We start from the raw sequence: 22,293 nt of genomic DNA on the forward strand, positions 1-22,293 counted from the left end.
TTCCTATCATCCAATCTGTCAATCAACAGCAAAAGGTAATGTGCTTAGAGATTAAATACAGATGCAAATTTCACATCTACCCATTAATTCCAAACTAAAAAGATATTTAAATTATTAAATAGAATTCAGTAAGGTAAAAGATACTACATCATATGAGAACCACTAAAATATCTAACATCCAATCTTACCCAGTCATTTTAGTAGCCATATCTAGCACTATACTCTTCCATTCTTGTTGCTGATATTGCCAAATTCTTGCTGTTCCATCTCTACTTCCACTAACGAATCTTAAACTGCAAGGAAACAGTTAAAATAGCCTTATTAACTTCCTCTAAAATGGAAACCACTACTTTTCTAATTATAAAAGCAATACATTCATACTCATTCACTTCTGGGGAGAGTGAAAATGGTACGCTTTGGAGAACAGTTTGGCAGTTCCGCAAAATGATAAAACAGTATCATAAGATTCAGCAATTCTACTCGGTAAATATACAAGAGAAATGAAAACAGAGGTCTACATAAAAATTTGTACACAAATATTCTAAGCATTATTCATTACATGCCAAGAAGTGGTTACAACTCAAATGTCAATCAACTGATAAACGGATAAACAAATTATGGTATATCCATATAATTGAATGTTTGACAGTCATAAAAAGGAACCAAATTCTTATACATGCTCCAACACTGATGAATCTTGAAAATGTCATGCTAAGTGAAAACATCGCAAAAGACCACATATTGTTATGATTCCATTTACACGAAATGTTCAAAATAGGCAACAAGCTAATAAGCTAATCAAAAAGTAGCCTGATTAATGGTTCTTCAGAGCTGAGTGTGGGGGTGTGAAAAGACTGGGGATTGAGAGCTAAAGCATATGATATGGGGCTTATTTTGGGGGTGATGACAATGTTCTAGAGATAGAGGATTAAGATAAACTGCTATGTATAAAATAGATAAGCAACAGGATATATGATGTAACATGCAGAAATACAGGCATTATTTTGTAATAACTAAATGGAGTATAATCTATAAAAATATCAAATCTCTATGTTGTACATTTGAAACTAAAATTGTAAATCAAATATATTTCAATCAAAATAATGAAATAAAATTAATCATAGTAAAGGTTGAAAAACCCTATGAATATATTAAAAACACTAAATTTTATGTGATTATATCTCAATAAAACTGCTATAAAAAAACAGGAGTTCCTTGGTACTAGCTAAGTCATTAAAGAGTTGGCATTGTCACTGCTGTGGCTCAGGTTGGATCCCAAGCCTGGGAACTTGTGCATGCCATAAGTATGGCCAAAAAACAAATTCATTCACCTATAATTCTTATCATTTTTATCTATTCCTTCAGATTTTATTGAAGACATATATATATATATATATATATATATATATATATATACTTATACATTCCACCTATGTGAAATAAAATTACACTATATATAATGTTTTAGAATGTTGTTCCTTAAGTGTACAGTTTGACCCTTGGCTAATACAGGGGTTAGAGGCACTGGCCTGCACATTGCCACACAATCAAAAATTTGTATGTAATTTTTGATTCCCCAAAACTTAAATACCATTAGCCTACTGTTGACCAGAATTACCAATGACATTAACATTTCGCAATACATATTTTGTATGTTATATGTGTATCTACTTATATTTCATACATTCATGACATAAATTTTTATTATTTTTTTTGATAATCCTAGGCTATGCAGTTTGTCTGTGAGTTTTGTCAATTGTCACAAATCTCCAAAAAATATCCTCATGTATTTATTTAAAAAAATCTGCATATAAGTGGACCTATACAGTTCAAACTTATGTTTTTTCAAAGGTCAACTGTATTTTGTAGATATATATTTATGTTTAAACTACCATCACTTTTAATAAATGTTTAATGATAGGGATGTATCAAAATTTATTTAATCAACCTCCCAATGATGAATATTTATACTATTTCCAATTTTCACCATTGTAAATAATATTGTGATAAATAGCTCTATATATGTCTTTATCCAACCTTATACATATCTTTGCTGAGTCAAAGTGTAGGCACATTTTTAAAGTCTTTGCAATACTGCCAAATTATTTCCCTGTAAAGTTTTTTTTTTAAAAAAAACAATTTACATCAGCATCAAAGTTGTGGGAGAAAGAGTGTCTAAACCCTTAGCAATATTAGGTGTTATCATTCTTCAATATCTTGTCATTCTGAAAGAAAACAATTGTTACTATTATTCTAAATTACATTTCTCTTATCATTAGTAAAATTGGACATCTTGTGATATGTTTATTAGACATATAACTAATTAAGATAAAATGTTTCTTATTTAAGAAAAAAGGCAAGGAATTTAAAAATTCAGATATATGTCCTTACAGACATATATGGATACAAATTTATGCTAAGTAGGTAAGTTTTTAAATCTATTCTAAGTCAATTTGTAAGCTAAGGCAGAAGATTATCACCTTCTGGGGACTAGGCATTTGAGAGGGTGCATGAATACCTGTATATAATTTCTGAGTTTACAGACATAGGAAATGTGTATTATATGAATAATAGAGACAGTAAGTGATCAGAAGTTCAGAGGAAGACATATAGCTAAAATCTCAAGCAGTCAGGAGAGACTTGGGTAGGGTGTAAGCCTGTAAAGGATGACAGAACTTAAGAAGAAAGAGATAGGAGGGAGAAGGAAAATAAAAGGAAGGAGAACAAAAGGGAGAAGAAAGACACAGGTGGATAGAGAAGGAGTGAAAGGGAGGTAGGGTATGATTATTTCTGGTGTGAGGCAAAGTATAAGCAAAAGAATGGATGAGAGAATGTATATGAGATATAACAGTAACAATGACTAAATCAATTAGTCTGGATCTAAATATTTAAATGGGGAATAGCAGATGAGAAAAGAACATGGGTCTAAGTCAAGTTGTAGAGTTCTGAATACCAGCCTAAAACATGTAAATTCTATTCTATAGACAAAGAGGAAATACTAAAGATTTCTGAACAGAGTAATATTATCTGACAGAGATGGATGAGATATATTTAGAAGGGAGAAGAAAAATGAAGGTAATGGGTCAAATAATAGAATTCTTCACTAAAGTGGGTGATAACAAATGGAAAAAGAAAAATTAAAAAAATCACTCAGAAAGGAAAAAAATGATAGACTATAGATACTACTTGGATGGGAGCTCAGAAGAACTGGGGTAAGAATATTATCAAAAATAGATTAGGGCTTTCAGCATAAGAGACTGAACATAAGTAGAAATAGTGTCTTCTGAGGAAACAAAGGTAAAATATGTGAAGACATCTGTTTATACAGATATATACTACATAGTTACCTGTCTCCATTGTTACAGAACTGAACAGCAACAACCTTATCCTAAGACACAAAACAGATTTTTGGTTAGAATTAATTTATTTTTAAAATGGATAAAATACTCTTCCCCTCCCAATTCACATGTAAAAGCATCATGGAGTAGACATTTTTAATGCTACACTTTTCTTTAAAAAAAAAAAAAACTCTAATTTTCTTTAAAAAAATTAATAAAAGCTGAAACAACACATTACCTAAGGAGAAATACCTATAAGCAGTAATGTGAGACAAACCAGACATAAGCAAACCTGTTTCTAAACCATAATCTCAAGGATAAATAGTTCAGAATAGGTATTAGTTTATTATAACCCCCAATAAAGCCAGCACACTAATCTAAAATGCCGCCTTAAAATAATTCATTTAATAGCAGTTGAATTAAATTTCTCACTTAACTTTCTTCAATTTCAGAAAACAAATCAATTTTTTCCTGTTTCTTACATGGCTTAATCAATTATTTTACAATTAATTCATCTGACCATCTTTAGGTACTATAATTTAGATACTGCTTTTGAATCTTCCTTTATAATGATTAAACCATACTTTTACAAGCATAATGTGTTATTTCAGTGATTGTACTATAGTAATGTACCTTCAAATGCTATAGACATTTTTACAAACCACTCAATTATTGAACAGCATTTGAACTTAATTTTTAAAAAATGTTTTATTTGAACTTAATTTTTAATAAAAAGCTCAGATATTCTATGTTTTTGTGTTTAATTATTTTTCATTTTAAAAAATTATTAAACTGTCTTCATATGTTCAGACTTATCTGTGATTCACACTGTTCCATGATTTCACTGAGTATCTGACAGATTTGGGATTCTCACTGCCAGTTGCAATAACTGGTTTTAGATGTTCTGGAAGGACATCTTACTTTCAATGACAGAATGTTTAAGTTTTCTGACTTTTTTCCTTAGCTTGGCCCCTGCCAAAAAAAAAATACTCTACTAATCAATTTTTCTTCATTTTTTCCCTCCTCATTTCTTTCCCATTTACTTATTACCCCTTTGTCTCTCAGTTCTCAATAAATCTGACTACACTGGAAACACACCTTGTTAAGGTAGTAACTATAAAGATGCCTCCTTTGTGTACTCTAGAACAAGTGGATTTTTCCCACTGGATAGTCTCAGGCTGAGATCTTTATGTATTTCCTAAGTTTTTTCTTTCACAATTTAAATAATATTCCAGGATTTGAGTATCTAGGAATAAGTAAGAGCAAGGTGACAGCTCAGCTTGGTTCAGTAACTCTTCGTAAGAGGAATGTCCAGAGAGGTCCCACTGTGGCTCAGTGAGTTAAGAACTCGACTAGTGGGAGTTCCCATTGTGGCAGAGTGGAAACGAATTCGACTAGTAACCGTGAGGTTGCGGGCTCAATCCCTGGCCTTGCTCAGTGGGTTAAGGATCTGGTGTTGCCATGAGCCATGGTGTAGGTCGCAGATGAGGCTCAGATCCTGTGTTGCTGTGGCTGTGGCGTAGTTGGCAGCTGTAGCTCTGGTTCATTCCCTAGCCTGGGAACCTTCAGATGACATGGGTGCATTCCACAAAAAAAAAAAAAAAAAAAGAACCTGGAGTTCCCATCCTTGCTGAGCAGAAACAAACCTGACTAGCATCCATAAGGACAAAGGTTTAATCCCCTGGCTTCGCTTAGTAATTAAGGATCCTGCGTTGCCGTGAGCTGTGGTGCAGGTCGCAGAGGTGGCTCAGATCCCACGTTGCTGTTTTGCTGTGGTGTAGGCGAACAACTGCAGCTCTGATTTGACCCCTAGCCTGGGAACCTCCATATGCCATGGGTGCAGCCCTCAAAAGACACACACACACACACACACACACAAAAAAACCTGACTAGTATCCCTGAGGATGCAGGTTCAATCCCTGGCCTTGCTCAAAAACATGGCCTGAATCTGGCATTGCTGTGGCTGTGGCATAGGCTGGGAGCTGCAGTTCCGATTCGACCCCTAGCATGGAAACTTCCATGTGCCATAGGTGCGGCCCTAAAAAGAAAAAAAAAAAAAGGGATGTCCAATTATGTTTATATGATAAAACAAAAGTAGAAGGCTCAAAAGCTCAATGAGAAGGTTTTGTTAATGGGGATCTCTTTTACTACAAATTTTAGTAATATGATTGACTTTGAAATTCACAAAATCTTTTTTTTTTAAAGTCATCTTTCAGGCAAATTGTGTGTGTTTTATTGATATGCACCAATACAATTCCAAATAAAGTGTCAACAGTAGTAGGCACAGTAAGAACATGACTTGTGAAGCTGACAGTAAGGCACATAAAAAATAGAGTAAGCTGAAACATTATACTCCTATATTCTACCATAAATAATTATCTGGAGAAGAAGGTAAAGAAGTAAAGAAGAGAAAGAAATAAAAAGTGCACAAGGATATGAATAAACAATAGTGGCTCCAAGATTCCTGAAAATGTCACAAGAGAGTGTAGGTAGCTTGGCAGCAATGGCTGTCACCCCAGGATAAAACTGTAACCTGTATGGAAGGTTGTTATTGATAACTAAGTGGGATTAGATTTCAGGAGTCTGATGGCATTCTGAAAATAATCAAACTAACAAGCTAAATTCACTAAAAAGAATTTTTCCTCAGACATACCTTAATTTGTCTTTTAATAAGTATATAGACTTTAAAGTAACAAACAGCTTATATAATAAAATAAAGCAGGCTAAAAGAGGATTTTCACAAGTTACTACTGTAATATTATATTTCCCATCCCATATAGTCAGATATAACTTGTTTTATTAAATACTACAACCACATTAAATCCATACTTCTACACTAAAAGTCTAAAGAGATATATATCTTACCATGTAGGTTTTAGTACCAATCTATATTAAATTAGGGTAGAGATCATAAAAGAAGAAATAAAAGCAACTTTCCAGGGGTATTAAAAAAAAGAAAGCAACATATTTAAGATTCTCATTTTGTTCTTACCGTATGTGACTCTAATTCAGCAATTTTCTCAGGGATCTCAGAACCCAAATAATATATTCTAATTACATGGTCAGTGCTACCTGTTGTAATGAACATACCACCTAGAGGGTTAAAAAACAAACAAATATTATACCAAGGAACTTTAAAAACCCTGATTGCAAAAAAAAAAAAAAAAAACCTGATTGCTTTCTTAGCTATACACTACCTTATTAATAAAAAGACTTCAAGAAACACAAGGTTATCTGCTATTCATTAAAGACCTATTAACATTTCAAAGAATAATAAAACCATATGATCCAACAATCCCAATCCTAGGCATACATATATCCAGACAAAACTTTTATTCAAAAAGATACATGCAACCCTATGTTCATTGCAGCACTATTCACAATAGCCAAGACATGGAAACAACCTAAACGTCCATGAACAGATGAATGGATTAAGAAGATGTGATACATATATACAATGGAATACTACTCAGCCATAAAAACAATGAAATAATGCCATTTGCAGCAACATGGATGGAACTAGAGATTCTCATACTAAGTGAAGTAAGTGAGAAAGACAGCATATGATATCACTTATACATGGAATCTAAAATATGGCACAGATGAACCTATCTACAAAACAGAAACAGACTTAAAGACATGGACAGCAGACTTGTGGTTGCCAAGGGCAGAGGGGAAAGGCAGGGAGTGGAATGGACTGAGAGTTGGGGATTAATAGATGTGAACTGTTACATTTAGAATGGATAGACAATGAGGTCCTGCTGAATAGCACAAGGAACTATGCCCAATAACTTGTAATGGAACATGATGAAAGATAGTATGAGAAAGAGAGTATGTATAGATGTATGACTGGGTTATTTTGCTGTATAGCAGAAATTGGCAGAACAATGTAAATCAACTATAATTTAAAAAAAAAAAACAGGAAAAAAAGAAAAATACTTGGAATAAACCATAAATAAATGGAATTTATTTCACATGTTATGTGAAATACAAAATGGAAAGAAATATCTGAAAAAAAAGAAAAATAAGTAAAATTCGAGAAAAACAAGAGGAATATTTAAAGGACAAGTACACCATTCACTTAACAAAAACCCACCAACTATACACTAAATACAGGCCTATGGATCACAAACATTAAAGGTCACAGCCTTGAGGAATTCATTTCTTTATATTTTATCTAAAAACATGATGTTCCAAAATTATTTATAAAATGACCTATAGGAGTTCCTGTCATGGCTCAGTGGTTAACCAATCCAACTAGGAACCATGAGGTTGCGGGTTCGATCCCTGCCCTTGCTCAGTGGGTTAAGGATCCAGTGTTGCCACGAGCTGTGGTGTAGGTTGAAGACGCGGCTTGGATCCCACGTTGCTGTGGCTGTGGTGTAGGCCAGCGGCTACAGCTCTGATTAGACCCCTAGCCTGGGAAACTACATATGCCATGGGAGCGGCCCAAGAAATGGCAAAAAGACAAAAAAAAAAAAAAAGACATAATTCTCTTTACAGTGGCTATAGCAGTTGAGTGTAAACACTCAACAGCTTTTGGGATGATGAAATAATTCTAGAGATGAATGGTGCTAATATATGCAGAACAATATGGATATATTTAATACCACAAAACAATACACTTAAAAATGGTTCTTAAAATGGCAAATGTTATATTTTACCACAATAAAAAAGAAAAGGTTAAAAAGCATATAATTTTTATCAGTAGAAAAGCACTGTTTACACACTGAATGTGTCTTCTATATGGATTCACAGTACATTTTTTTTTCTGAAAACTCAGGGCAGGATTTTAGTGTTGAATTATGCGTGAGTGCTGGGGAGGAGGCTATACTTTTTACCAACTAAATTCTTCACTATATAAAAATATACTAATTATAAATAAGAAAAAAATCAATATCTATCACATGTTAGAGTCTACAAAGCTCCCTCTAACATATGGTTTATGTTTTTAGTATGCTTCCATTAATACCCAAACATATACATTTTTCTCCACAAAACTAAAAAAATATTACAACTGAAAAACATTTTACAACTGGATTATTCAGTATTTTAGATACTTAAAACATTCCATTTTTACACATACCAGAACTGAAAGATGAACAAGATATCTGAACTCCTGGTCTAGATCTTTCAGTAAATTTCACTGGGCGATCTCTAAGAGAAAAGCAAGATGTTTATATTTTTCATCATTTAATGTCCAATAATTTTAGTACACTGCTAGATTTGACAGATTTACCATCAATATCATAGAAACCACAAAACTGAAGTAGTCAATAAGTATTATTCCCATTATTGAAGTTAAAATGCATTTAAAAATATACTTTATGATATTAGTACTACTATTTTAACTTTATAAATTACCATGCTACTTACTATTATCATTAAAAGAAGTTCAAAGTGCTCTTGCCAGAGTAAGAAATGAAATAAATATTCATCAAAATTTTGTATAAATTAGTCTCTTCAACACTGGTTTCATAAAAAATTTATTCTAAAATCTCTATCTCTAAAATTCAATTAACTGAAGTAAGTATGGATGTATATATATACACTCATGCATACATACATTTATATATTTAAATACGTGGACTATTAAGAATCTCTTAAGGTGATAAATAAAAATGAACACAGTTGACTTTTCACAAAATTTCTAACCCAATTCTAAACTTACCTAAACTTCATTGTTTTTACATGCCATTGCCAGAAACAAATTGTTCCATCAGCACCAGTAGAAGTGAGGTATCTTGTTGTGCCTTTAGTTGATGGACAAAACTGAAAAAAAAAATCTAATTAAATTAGAAAATTTTCAGGTTCAAATTTAATTAGTTTCAAGAAATTAGTTATTTAAATGTCCTGGATTAATGAATACCTTATATAAATATTTAAAAACTCAAAAAAACTGTATAAAAAAGTCAGTCATTGAATTTAGGATAAAAAATTTTAATTCTGAGAGTTGCCTTTTAATACAGAACGTTAAGGAGATGGTGTTGTCACTGCAGTGGCTCAGGTCACCGCTGTTGGGCGGGTTTGATCACTGGCTTAGGAACTTCCACATGCCACAGGTTCAGAAAAAAAATTAGCCTTAAAACAATTATTTTTAGGGAGTTCCCGTCGTGGCGCAGTGGTTAACAAATCCGACTAGGAACCATGAGGTTGCGGGTTCGGTCCCTGCCCTTGCTCAGTGGGTTAACGATCCGGCATTGCCATGAGCTGTGGTGTAGGTTGCAGACGCGGCTCAGATCCCGCATTGCTGTGGCTCTGGCGTAGGCCGGTGGCTATAGCTCCGATTCGACCCCTAGCCTGGGAACCTCCATATGCCGCGGGAGCGGCCCAAAGAAATAGCAAAAAGACAAAAAAAAAATTATTTTTACATTATTCAACATCACACTTTAAGATTACTGTACTCCTTTTAATGAAGAAAAAACTCACAAAGTCATTACTAGTTAAACTACTACAAATCTGTTGAATACAGGCTTACAAAGCAATAATATAAAATTTTTATAGGTTCACCTGAAAAAGGTATCAGAAGTTAATCTAAAAAAAGTGATTAGAAAGTTAAAGTCTAAGTATTTGGGTTTTAACAGTTTACTTTAAACTCTAACTTCAATGAAGTATTGTATCCAATTTTGACATTTTTAAATTTAAATAATTTTCATGTGTTTCAGTGGAAAAAAAAAAATAGGTCCAATCTCGGAGTCCCCATCGTGGTGCAGTGCAAACGAATACGACTAGGAACCATGAGGTTATGGGTTCGATCCCTGGCCTCACTCATTGGGTTAAGGATCTGACATTGCTGTGAGCTGTGATGTAGGCCTGCAGCAACAGCTCTGATTGGACCCCTAGCCTGGGAACCTCCATATGCCGCGGGTGTGGCCCTAAAAGACAAAAAAAGAAAAAGAAAAAAAAAAATTTGGTCTAATCTCCTTATGTATCATTGTGGAAAAAAGAGATTAAAAAATATACTTGAGTTGCCAATGTAAAGTATGACTACTATCCTAGATGGACCATGGATGATCTTTATCATTTACGATTCTTAGGCTCTAATTCTCAGTATGGTACATATCCACAGAAGCCAATCAGAGAGAAGAGAAAAGACACTGTGGTACTGGAGTATAGGAGAAGACTGGTAATCAAACCAGGGTCTCTAACATACCCATGAGTCTTTAAAATCCCAAGTGAACATAGTACCTTCCACTGAGATGAAGATTAAGGATCAAGATGAATAGGATCTGAATAAATTTTAATCTCAAAAGAAGATGATCGTTAGAGATATTTTAAGTATTTATTTAGTTTTCTTGTTTGGAAGCATGGAATTCCTAAAGACTAGAGTTTAAATCACACAAAAAAATATCAATTAATATTATCCACTAACAGTTGATGGACAGTAAAGAAACCAGTACTCAGCACACTTATATTTTCATTTGAGATAGAGAAGCTTACATTAGAAAGCTTAATCCACAATCTATGGCATGAGTCTGCAAATTACAGCCTACACACAAAACCTAGATACATATTCACGTTGGTAGAGCCAGCATGATTTGCTAACAAGTCAGATATGGGATATGAGAAAGGAAGTTAGGGGTGACTACTCTGGGAAATTGGAAGGATGAAATTGTCATTTGTTTGGATGAAGAAAGCTTTGGTAGGAGCAGATCTGAGGAAGCAAGATAGGAGTCAATTTTGAAAATGTTGAGTCTGAGATACCTTGTAGACATTCATATGATGACACTAAGTGGATAGTGGAATATACAAGTATGGAGCTAAAAGATAACCCCAAGATGGAAATTTAAGCTTAGAGTCATCAGCCTACAGATGAAATTTAAAGCCATGAGACTTAATGATATCACTAAGGGAAAGAATGTTATAAAGAGATACATACGCAAACAAACAAACAAAAAAGAAAGTGATCCCTGGATCTCTCTCATGTAAACAAACTAAGACAGAAACCAACAAATGAAGCTATGAAGGAGCCGAACAGTATCATTAACATTTTCAGTATGAACAAATACTCATATGGTTTTATGTTCTATGAGACTATGTCCACATTCCAGAAATAATCTGTCAGGGTGGTGGGAACACACGTAGCTGGTAATATCCCAAAACAAAATTCAAAAAATAATTTCATCTAATAAAAATTTCACATAAAATTTTTCAAATTCAATACACATTGAATCCAATTCTTGTTATCGCCTCATGAATAGGTGATTATTATTTAAATAACACATAAAAAGTTGACTGGCAACTTAAAGAACAAAGAAAAGGGAGTAATTATCTCATCCATCAAAGTGGCTTCCTTGACCAAAACAAAAGACAGTTTCAAAAGGATTCCTGTATTTTGCTGTCAACACAAGAGAATAAAGTCCTAAGAAGTATCAAGGATTTTCACTACCAACATCTGGTAAAAACACTATATAGACAAGTATTTAAAAAAAGTAATATGGGGAGTTCCTGTTGTGTCTCAGTGGTTAACGAACCCGACTAGGAACCATGAGGTTGCTTGTGGATTCGTTCCCTGGCCTCGCTCAGTGGGTTAAGGATCCAGTGTTGCCATGAGCTGTGGTGTGGGTGGCAGATGCAGCTCGGATCCCGAGATGCTGTGGCTCTGGCGTAGGCCGGCGTCTACAGCCTATTCAATCCTTGGCTGGGAACCTCCATATGCCGTGCTGAGGCCCTCAAAAGAAAAAAAAAAAAAAAAAAAAGAAGTCAATAGGTTGTATGTCAAACATCAAGTTGAAATACAAAATAGCTGAAGTTAAGAATAACAATTTCCCTAACATTAAACCACACTAAATCTGACCTGACGAACATCTTGAAATTAACACAAAGTATGCCAATATTCAAGTTAGAACCTATTTATACCTTCTCTAAAAAGTATTAGTGTTGTTCCTTAAGGCAATTACAAGTCTTTTCCCTTCTTCACAAACACGAATGAGATAAATATAATTACATACATTGACTATGAAAAAAACTTTTCAACGACCTTTTTACTTATTTCTAAAGGGAACAGATTTATATGAAAAGGGAACTTTAAAACATACCTGTCTGCAAGGTAGCGACAAAGCCCTTAAGAGATCAACATTTTTATGTTGTCATTCTCTATATTATTCATAGAATGTAACAAAAAAACCAAGATGATTCTCATCCTTATTACATGTATTACAGGTATCTTTTCATTTTTTTTACCTGTATGGAAGTAATAGAAGCTGAATGTCCCTGAAGGACTGCAACTGGCGCACAAGTTCGAAGACACCACACTCTTACAACCTTATCACAGCTGCCTGCGGCAATAAGAGTGTTTTCATAGTTAACAGCCATGTCAGAAATTTCAGCAGAGTGCCCTCGAAGTGTAGCAAGGAGGCGTCCATCATCTGTTGCCCAAATTTTCACCAAGCAGTCATCTGAGCCCTATAGTAATACGAAAGGACAGAAGATTTAAAATGAAGCAGAAATTCACCGCCTCCTCCCCCCTCAAAAAATACACAAAAAGACAAAGTGAGGATTTTATTAAGTTATTTCTAAGCCTTTACTTTGTGGTCTCTTTTCTTCATATAAAATAGATCTAGTAGCATATATAAAAGATACCCAAATGATGGCACCAACAAAATATTATCCAAAATTATAATGGCATATGTAAAGAACTCAAAACTACTACCAATTCTGACAACTCAAAATATTTTAACTCATTTTTAAGTGATTTGGCATTAAGTATCTCTGCTATTATTTCTCTTTTATTTCTTTCCTTACCCCTGACAGGCTTTTTTCTTAATTGCTTGAATATATTTTTCTCTACAGATACTTAAAACTTTAACCTTAAGTCTACAGGTATTTCTCAGTGAACATGAAGCTTTGTTAGTAATCTCTGGTGAAAATATTATGTTGAACTTACTACTGAGAATTTCAAGAGCTTTAAAATAATAAAAAGCAATTCTACTCTGTTAGATAAGCTATTTAATAATTATCTGTTTATAACAAGATGAAAATAATCATTATCATCAACATCCATTTAGTTAAGATGAATTCCGGAGTCATAAAAACATCAATGGAAGAGTCTGTAATGAACTCCAAGAAGCTGAGCTTCTCAAAATACAAACCACTTCCTTTGTTGTAACATAGGCATTTAAAAAGAAGATTAGGAGTTCCCGTTGTCGTTAAGTGGTTAACGAATCCGACTAGGAACCATGAGCTTGTGGGTTCGATCCCTGGCCTCGCTCAGTGGGTTAAGGATCTGGCATTGCCATGAGCTGTAGTGTAGGTTGCAGAAGTGGCTCAGATCCCATGTTGCTGTGGTTATGGCATACGTAGGCTGGCGGCTACAGCTCTGATTAGACCCCTAGCCTGGGAACCTCCATATGCTGTGGGTGTGGCCCTAGAAAATACAAAAAGACAAAAAAAAAATTTTAAAAAGAAAAAGAAAATTATGCCATTACTTATACTTCTATTTAAATTGGTACTGAAGAAATGAGACTAAGCCTTTACTTGGAAATATCAGTGTGCTACAATTTTGTACTCAGAAGCACAAAATATGCTCTGGTTAATAAAAATTCAATTTTAAATATAATTAGTTCTGAATTCAAAGAAAGATATATACAAAAACTATAATCTTCATTACTGTGTAGTTCAACTACTCAACCATGAGGATGACGTAATCATTAATTAACCAGAATTGACACTAATTACTCTATGAGACAAATGAAAAATGCATTTTTTTTAACTTTTTAGGTCGGCACCCACAGCATGTAGAGGTTCCCAGGCTAGGGGTCTAATCAGAGCTGTAGCCGCTGGCCTACACCACAGCCACAGCAACACAGGATCCAAGCTGCGTCTACAACCTGCACACCTCACGGCAACACTGGATCCTTAATGCACTGAGCGAGGCCAGGGATCAAACCAGAATGATACCAGTCAGATTCATTTCCACTGAGCCATGGTGGGAACTCCTGGAAAATGCATTTTAATAAATTTTGCTAAAATGGAATGAAATTAAATTGAGTAAAGTTGTTTCACATAAATTAACCACCTCTAGAATATAAGACCTTCTGAAGATTTAATTTTTAATTAAATTTCACAAATAATAGAGGTCATTATATTTCATCCATTTACTTATATAGAAAGAAGAAAGATTTTCAATTTCTACTCATCTTTGTATTCATGTGTCTAAAAAGGATGAACTGCTTACAAAGCATTAAGTCAAAGCAATGAAGCCTAGCTTCAATTGTTATAAATCTCTAACATGCTACAGTATCATAAATTTTAAACTCACTGTAAAAATTCTTCTCCCACTTCTGTCAAATGCTACACAGTAGACAGATGACAAGTGTCCCAGAATTCTCTTATGCATCTTAATGTGCTGGTAAGCAGATGAAGGGAAAATATGGCTGAAGCGACTACATCCGGTTAATTGCCTGGCAGAAGTGATATTCACTGGAAAACATAAAACAGGAGATTCACTTCTTAAAGCCTAAAAGTGAAACCTACAATTAGCATGAAGTTAAATCATGAATATTAAGATGAAACAAAATAAGGTACACAGACCATAGCAATTCTGCACTGTGAGAAGTCTAAAATTCCATTACATATTTCATGATTTTATGAACTCAAGTTCACCACCACAAAGCACTAAGAATAAACTTCTTTCAAATCCCAGAAGTCGGATTTTGTGTTTGCCTTACTATGGTTTCTTAAGTACACTTCCACTTTGCCTTTCTTGGTATACTACAGTCAAAGACACTGTAACTAAATATATAGGTAAATCTGACTATAACTTGAAAGAATTTTAGAATAAAGACTGTATTTAGTTAGGTATAAAACGTCTTAAAAATCTTATAAGGCATTTCATAAACTCCTGTCCTACTTCTTCACACCCATCAACCCCATAAACAGCCCCTAAAAATTCAAGAGTAATACAAGAGATCTATCAGGAAAAAGAGAAAGGAAGCTATGATACCACATAGGTTTTCAGTAACAATCCTTTCTAGGCTTGTTTATAGATTCTCTCCTTTTGGTTTCAGAAACTACAGACGTTCCCTCTAATTATCAATGGGTTTTTAAGGCTTCATCTTCTATGATGTCATCTTAGATTTCTGTCTCCTTTTTTTGTTTCTTTTGTATTCTTAATTTTCTTAAAAAGCAGCTAGAATAAAACATAAATCTCCACAATTCTCCTCTAAATACCCCCTGGATTCTACTCACTTCCATAAAATGAAGATCTCGTTCCCCTTGTAAGGATACACAAGCACCTACTTACTCTGTGAAATTCCTCCAGTCTTCCCTTTTACACTGAAAATACTTAACATCCCACATATTATGTACTAATCAAATCACAGGAGCCTTATTACTTATTAGTTCAAAGTACCCTTGAGGTGAGGCAAAATTTTACCACACTGCATAAATAATATCTATAAATAATAATAGCTTATGGAACTAAATTGAAAATCAGTAACAGAAAGATCTATAGAAAAACTGCTATTTTTTGGAAACAAAATAACATGCTTCTGGGGAGTTCCCGTTGTGGCGCAGTGGTTAACGAATCCGACTAGGAACCATGAGGTTGTGGGTTTGATCCCTTGCCTTGCTCAGTGGGTTGAGGATCCGGCGTTGCCGTGAGCTGTGGTGTGGGTTGCAGACGCGGCTCGGAGCCCGAGTTGCTGTGGCTCTGGCGTAGGCCAGTGGCTATAGCTCCAATTAGACCCCTAGCCTGGGAACCTCCATATGCCGCAGGAGCGGCCCAAGAAATAGCAACAACAACAACAACAACAAAAAAAAAAAAAAAAAGAAAAAAGAAAAAAGAGAAATGAAATCAACTGCTTTGTGATAAAAATATAGGTAGATTTTTAAATATTCTCTGAACACTGTTTTAACAATACATTTTTATTTTAAATTTAAGTTTTCTATTATATTCTGGTCTTCACTAACAGCTATTCAAAAAAAAAAAAAACTCCAATATAAGGTATACTGCAAATTTGACAGTAGGATTATCAAATATTCATTTTGTAATGTCAAGAGGCCATAGGCTCTATATAGTAAGGAGTTCTGTGAACACTCTTTTGCATGTATTCTTCATTTAGCCACTATTTTTCAATACTGATGCTTTCTGATTTACTTACATCTCTAAAGAGCCCTTTATCAGGAACATTTTCTAAAAATGGTAATGGCTGATGACTAAAGATACAAATAAAAAGAGTTCACTTATGAATAATCCTTGAGTATTTTACTAGAAAAAAGTGGATCTCATTTTCTGGCATAAATATTATATAGCTCCTCCGGGGGAGAGGGATGCTCAAAGTACATATTCCTTTCCTCAAGAGTAATAATAAAATAAAGGGACACACACACAATTATCATCATGCCGTATTTAAACATCTTTATCAAGATTACTATGAAAGGAGTTCCCATCGTGGCACAATGGTTAACGAAACCGACTAGGAACCATGAGGTTGCAGGTTTGATCCCTGGCATTTCTCAGTGGGTTAAGGATCCAGCGTTACCATGAGCTGTGGTGTAGGTCACAGACACGGCTCGGATCCCACGTTGCTGTGGCTCTGGCGTAGGCCGGAGTCTACAGCTCTGATTCGACCCCTAGCCTGGGAACTTCCATGTGCTGCGGAAGCAGCCATAGAAAAGACAAAAACAAAGCAAACAAACAAACAAAAAAAGATTACATGAAAAATATGTTCCAATAAAGTGAACAAATTCTTAGAAATGTACAATCTCCTAAGACTGAACCAAAATCAAACAAAATATGGAGACCATCAGTAACTAGTGTTACCAACAGTAAGAGAAAAGAACAGTGGGGAAGATAGAGGTAGAAGATTAATAGGTACTAACTACTATATATAAAATGAAAAAGCTACAAGGATATATTATACAGCATGGGGAAATACAGCCATTATACTATAATATCTATAAATGGAGTATAATCTATAAAAACTTTAAATCACTGTTGTACAGTCGAAACTAATATTGTAAACAAACTATACCTCAATTGAAAAATAAATAAATAAAAATAAAGCAGTCAGAGATGGGATTAAGATGGAAGAGTAGAAGGGCTGGAGCTCACCTTCTCTCATAAAAGCAACAAAATTACAACCATGCTGTAAAACCTTCAACCAAATAGACTCTGTAAACTATCAAAAAAGATATCCTACTCCAGAAAACAAAGGAGGCCACATCAAGATGGTAAGAGAGTTGATTATGTGATATAAGCAATCCCATAACCACTGGGTGGACAGCTCACAGACTGGAGGGCAACTATATCACAAAGTCTCACCTATGGGAGTGAGAGTTCTGAGCCCCAGGTCAGGTCCCCACACCTGAGGATCTGGAATCGGGAGAAGGAGCCCACAGAGCATTTGACATTGAAGGTCAGTGGGGATTGTGTGCAGGAACTCCACGGGACTGGAAGAAATGGAGACCCCATTCTAAAAAGGCGCACACAGGCTTTCATGTGCACTGGGTCCCAGGGTAAAGCAGAGACTCCACAGGAATCTGAGTTGGACCTAACGGCAGTTCTAGGAGGATCTCCTGGGAAAACAGGGGTGAATGGGGCTTGGTGTGGAAGAAGAACATTGGAAGCAAAGGTCCTCTAGAGGTAGCCATTTGGGAAAAATCTGGCCCTACTCATAAAGACTAAAAAGTTCCAGGCCAAATAATAATCTGGGTGGGATCACAGCCCCAACCATCAGCAAAAAGGCTGCCTAAAGACCCCTCCAGGCACACTGATAGGCTCTGATTTCACCCAAAGACAAAGACCCAACCAATAGAGGGATAAAAATCAGCTCCACCTACCAGTGGGCAGGCAACAGTCCCTCCCATCAGGAAGCCTACAGCAAGCCCCCATGCCAACTTCAGCCACAAGAGGGGTGGACCTCAGAAGCAAGAGAGGCTACAACTCTATTGTCTGAAAAAGGAGACCACGCCAAAAATCTATACAAAATAAAAACAGAGAATTATGACTCAGACAAGGGAGTAAGAAAAAAAAAAATAAAACAGCAAAGTGATCTAGATATTAACAACCTCCAGGAAAAAGACCTTGGACTGATGATAGTGAAGAAGATTCAAGACATTGGAAATAAACTAGAGGCATAGACTGATAAATTACAAGAAACACTGGGCAAAGAAATACAATATTTAAGGATTAAGCAAGCAGAGATGCAAAATAAAACAATGGAAATAAAAAATTCATTAGAAGCAAACAACAGCAGAATACAGTAGGCAGAAGAACGAATAAATGAGATGGAGGACAGACTAGTGGAAATCACTGATGCAGAACAGGAAAGAGAAAAAAGGTTGAAAGGAAATCAAGACAATCTAAGAGAACTCTGGGACAATGGCAAATGCACCAACATCTGTATTATAGGGGTGCCATAAGAAAAGAGAGAGAAAGGGACAGAAAAAAAACCTTTGAAGAGATAATAGCTGAAAACTTCTCTAATACAAGTAAAGGATCATTCATTCAAATAGAGGAAGCACAATGAGTCCATATAAAATAAATCCAAGGAGGAACACATATTAATCAAGACATATTAATCAAACTGACCAAAATTAAAGACAAAGAGAAAATACTGAAAGCAGCTAGGGAAAAGAAACTAGTAACATACAAGGGTACCCGAATAAGGTTATTAGCAGATTTTTCAGCAGAAACTCTGCAGGCCAGAAGGGAGTGGCACAATATACTATAAGTGATGAAAGGAAAAACTTCCAACCAAATTACTCTACCCAGCAAGGCTCTCATTCAGATTTGAAGGAGAAATCAAAAGCTTTAACAGACAAGCAAAAGCTAAGAGAATTCAGCACCACTAAATCAGCTTTGCAACAAATACTAAAGGAACTTCTCTAGGTGGAAAAGAAAAGACCACAACTAGAAGCAAAAATATTACAAACGACAAGGCTCACCAGTAAAGGGAGACATATAGCAAAGGTAGGAAATCATCCACACACAAATATGCTACCAACATCAGAAACCATGAGGAGAGTGTAAATGCAGAACATTGGAGATGCACTTGCAATTAAGAGACCAACAACTTAAAATAATCTTGTATATTTATAGACTCCTATATCAAAACTTCAGGGTAGCTACAAACCGAAAGTCTACAATAGATACACAAACAAATAAGAAAAGGCAATCCAACCAAATACAACACTAAAGATAGACATCAAACCACAAGAGAAGAGAACAAGAGAAGGGAAGAAGAAAACCAACAAAAACAAATCCAAAACAGTTAATAAAATGGCGGTGAAAACATACATATCAATAATTACCTTAAATGTAAATGGACTAAATGCCCCAACCAAAAGACAGAGACCAGTTGACTGGATCCAAAAGGAGACCCATATATATGCTATTTTCAAGAGACCCACTTTAGTTCTAGAGACACATACAAACTGAAAGTGATAGGATGAAAGAAATCATTCCATGCAAACAGGAATCAAAAGAAAGCTGGAGTAGCAATACTCATATCAGACAAAATAGACCTTAAAATAAATAATATTATAAAAGACAAAGAAGGACATTACATAATGATCAAAGGATCAATCCAAGAAGATATAAAAATTGTAAATACATATGCACCCAACATAGAATCACCTGAAAATATAAAGCAACTAACAACCTTAAAAGGAGAAATTGACAATAACACAATAATAGAGGGGGAATTTAACACCCACTTACAGCAATAGACAGATCATCCAGAGAGAAAATCAACAAAAAACACAGGCCTTATGAGAGTTCCCATCGTGGCTCAGAGGAAACAAATCTAACTAGAATCCATGAGGACACAGATTTGATCCCTGGCCTTGCTCAGTGGGTTAAGGATCTGGCATTGCCATGAGCTGTGGTGTAGGTCACAGACGTGGCTTGGATCCTATGTTGCTGTGGTTGTGGTGTAGGCCAGTGGCTACAGCTTCATTTTGACCACTAGCCTGGGAACCTCCATATGCCTTGGGGTGGCCCCCACCCCAAAAAAAGTAAAACACAGGCCTTAAATTATCCGTGAGACCAGAAAATCAGACAATCTTAAAGTTAGCAGAAACTAAGAAACTAAGATCAGAGCAGAAATAAATGAAATAGAAATGAAGAAAACCATAGAAAAGATCAATGATACTAAAAGCTGGTTTTTTGAGGGAGGAGGATCAAGACGGCAGAGGAGTAAGACATGGTGCTCATCTTCTCCCACAAACACATCAAAAAAACAAATCTACATGTAGAAAAATTTGCACAAAACATCTACTGAATGCTGGCAGAAGAACTTAAACCTCAAAAATGGGCCTGAAACCCTCCACTAACTGGGTAGAACAAAAGTAAAAAAGAGAGAGAGAGAGAGAAAATGAATCAAGATGGGACTAGCACCCTGATAGGTAGCTATGAAAGAGAAAAGGAACGCACACCCTGGGAAGACACCTAACCAAAAGGGAGATCAGCTGAGAGGGAGGCATGTCAAAGTCACAGAGAAAGCTCAGCAGCTGGACTGAGGAGGGCAAAGCAGAGCGAGAGCAGCACAGATCATCTGCATCAGTGCTCTGACCACCACAGCCTGAGATGCTTAGGTGGGGGCTGGGCACTGAGACTCAAGCTCCAGAGGTCAGTTCCAGAGAGAAAACTAGGGTTGGCTGTATTGAGATAGCCTGAGGGGTTAGGGAGTGGTATGCCACAAGCTACGGAGCAGAAGGAGGTCTGGGCCTGCAGAAGCAATGCACCATTGTTGGGGAGGGTGAGAGGAGGAGGGGTGGACCACCATAGGAATCTCTTTCCCCGGGCACACTTCAACTCTCAGAGGGCAGGGTGCCTCTGGCACAGGGTATGGGTGGTGAGAGGCCACTTGCTCAGGCTACGGGAGACCCGATGCCTCTTGTTCAGGCTATAGGTGGCCAGGTACCTGTTGTGTGAGCTAAGGGCAGAGGGAGGCCAATCATAACTCGGCACCTCTTGCATGATCTATGAATGTCAGGGACAAACTACAGCTGTCATCTCAGAAACCAGAGGGAGACATGGCTGGCCACCAATAGGGGTCTGTGAACAGGCTCCACCTATAAACCCAGTAACCTCAGAGGTTGGCAAAAAAGGGCACTGCAACTGACCAACACCCGTTGTTGCTATTACTCCCCTGGGAACACACCTGCCCTGCTGCTGTCACTGCCAAAGGCTCAAGCAGCACCCACACATGCCTGATCACTGTCACTTCCCAGGACCCTGCAACTAGGAGCAGCCTGTGCAGCACCTCCTGAGTGGGCAAAGTGGAATGGAGTGTGTCATGCATGGTCTACAGGTGTGGGGTCAAACCACTGCAGGTATCTCTGACTCCAGAGGTGGCCATGGCCCACCACCACTAGGGATCCATGAACAGGCACCACTTGCGGCCCCAATAACTTCAGAGGGCACCACAGAGGAGGGCAGTATGACCAAACAACACCTGTTGCTGCTCTCACACCCCTGGGAACTCAGATATCTTGCCATTACCACTGTGAAATGCTCCAGGCACTGCCTAAATCTGCCTGAGGCTTATTATCACTCCCCAGGGCCCAGCAACTAGGAGTAACCTGCACCACCTTCCTGTAGGTCCTTGCTACTACCAAGAGCCCAGCAACCAGGCACTACTACCCATGCCCATGGAAACACACTCAGCATCCTATCAAGCAGATATACTGCTCACACTGAAGAAAGAGACAGAAAATATCCACTCTCATGCCAAAAATAAATAGTAACACCCCACTAAATACAAAGGGGCACTCTTGCATAGAAATAGCCCTCCAAGATTACAACAGTTGGTTTCCCTAAACTCACAGAAAAAGAAAATGTGAGCGAAATGAAAAAGCCCAGGAAAAGACAACCCACAGATTGGGAGGAAACATTTGCAAATGAAGCGACTGACAAGGGATTAACCTCCAAAATTTATAAACACCTTCTGCAGCTCAATTCAAAAAAAAAAAAAAAAAGCATCAAAAAATGAGCAGAAGATCCAAA

General features: G+C 36.2%; 1 protein-coding gene across 2 annotated transcripts in view; it reads right to left on the bottom strand.

Moving 5' to 3' along the window:
* BRWD3 (bromodomain and WD repeat domain containing 3) overlaps positions 1–22,293 on the bottom strand; it is a 154,379-nt gene that overhangs the window by 82,360 nt on the left and 49,726 nt on the right. For both annotated transcript variants that reach the window (XM_047764806.1, XM_047764807.1), the window contains exons 7-13: positions 14,599–14,759; positions 12,522–12,743; positions 9,010–9,110; positions 8,425–8,495; positions 6,331–6,431; positions 3,348–3,388; positions 189–293 (exon numbers count right to left, since the gene is read on the bottom strand). In XM_047764806.1, the coding sequence (XP_047620762.1) occupies positions 189–293; positions 3,348–3,388; positions 6,331–6,431; positions 8,425–8,495; positions 9,010–9,110; positions 12,522–12,743; positions 14,599–14,759 (802 nt within the window). The remainder of the gene's footprint in view (positions 1–188; positions 294–3,347; positions 3,389–6,330; positions 6,432–8,424; positions 8,496–9,009; positions 9,111–12,521; positions 12,744–14,598; positions 14,760–22,293) is intronic.

The sequence above is a fragment of the Phacochoerus africanus genome, chromosome X (genome assembly GCF_016906955.1).
Source record: "Phacochoerus africanus isolate WHEZ1 chromosome X, ROS_Pafr_v1, whole genome shotgun sequence".
In the NCBI taxonomy this organism is placed as follows: domain Eukaryota; kingdom Metazoa; phylum Chordata; class Mammalia; order Artiodactyla; family Suidae; genus Phacochoerus; species Phacochoerus africanus.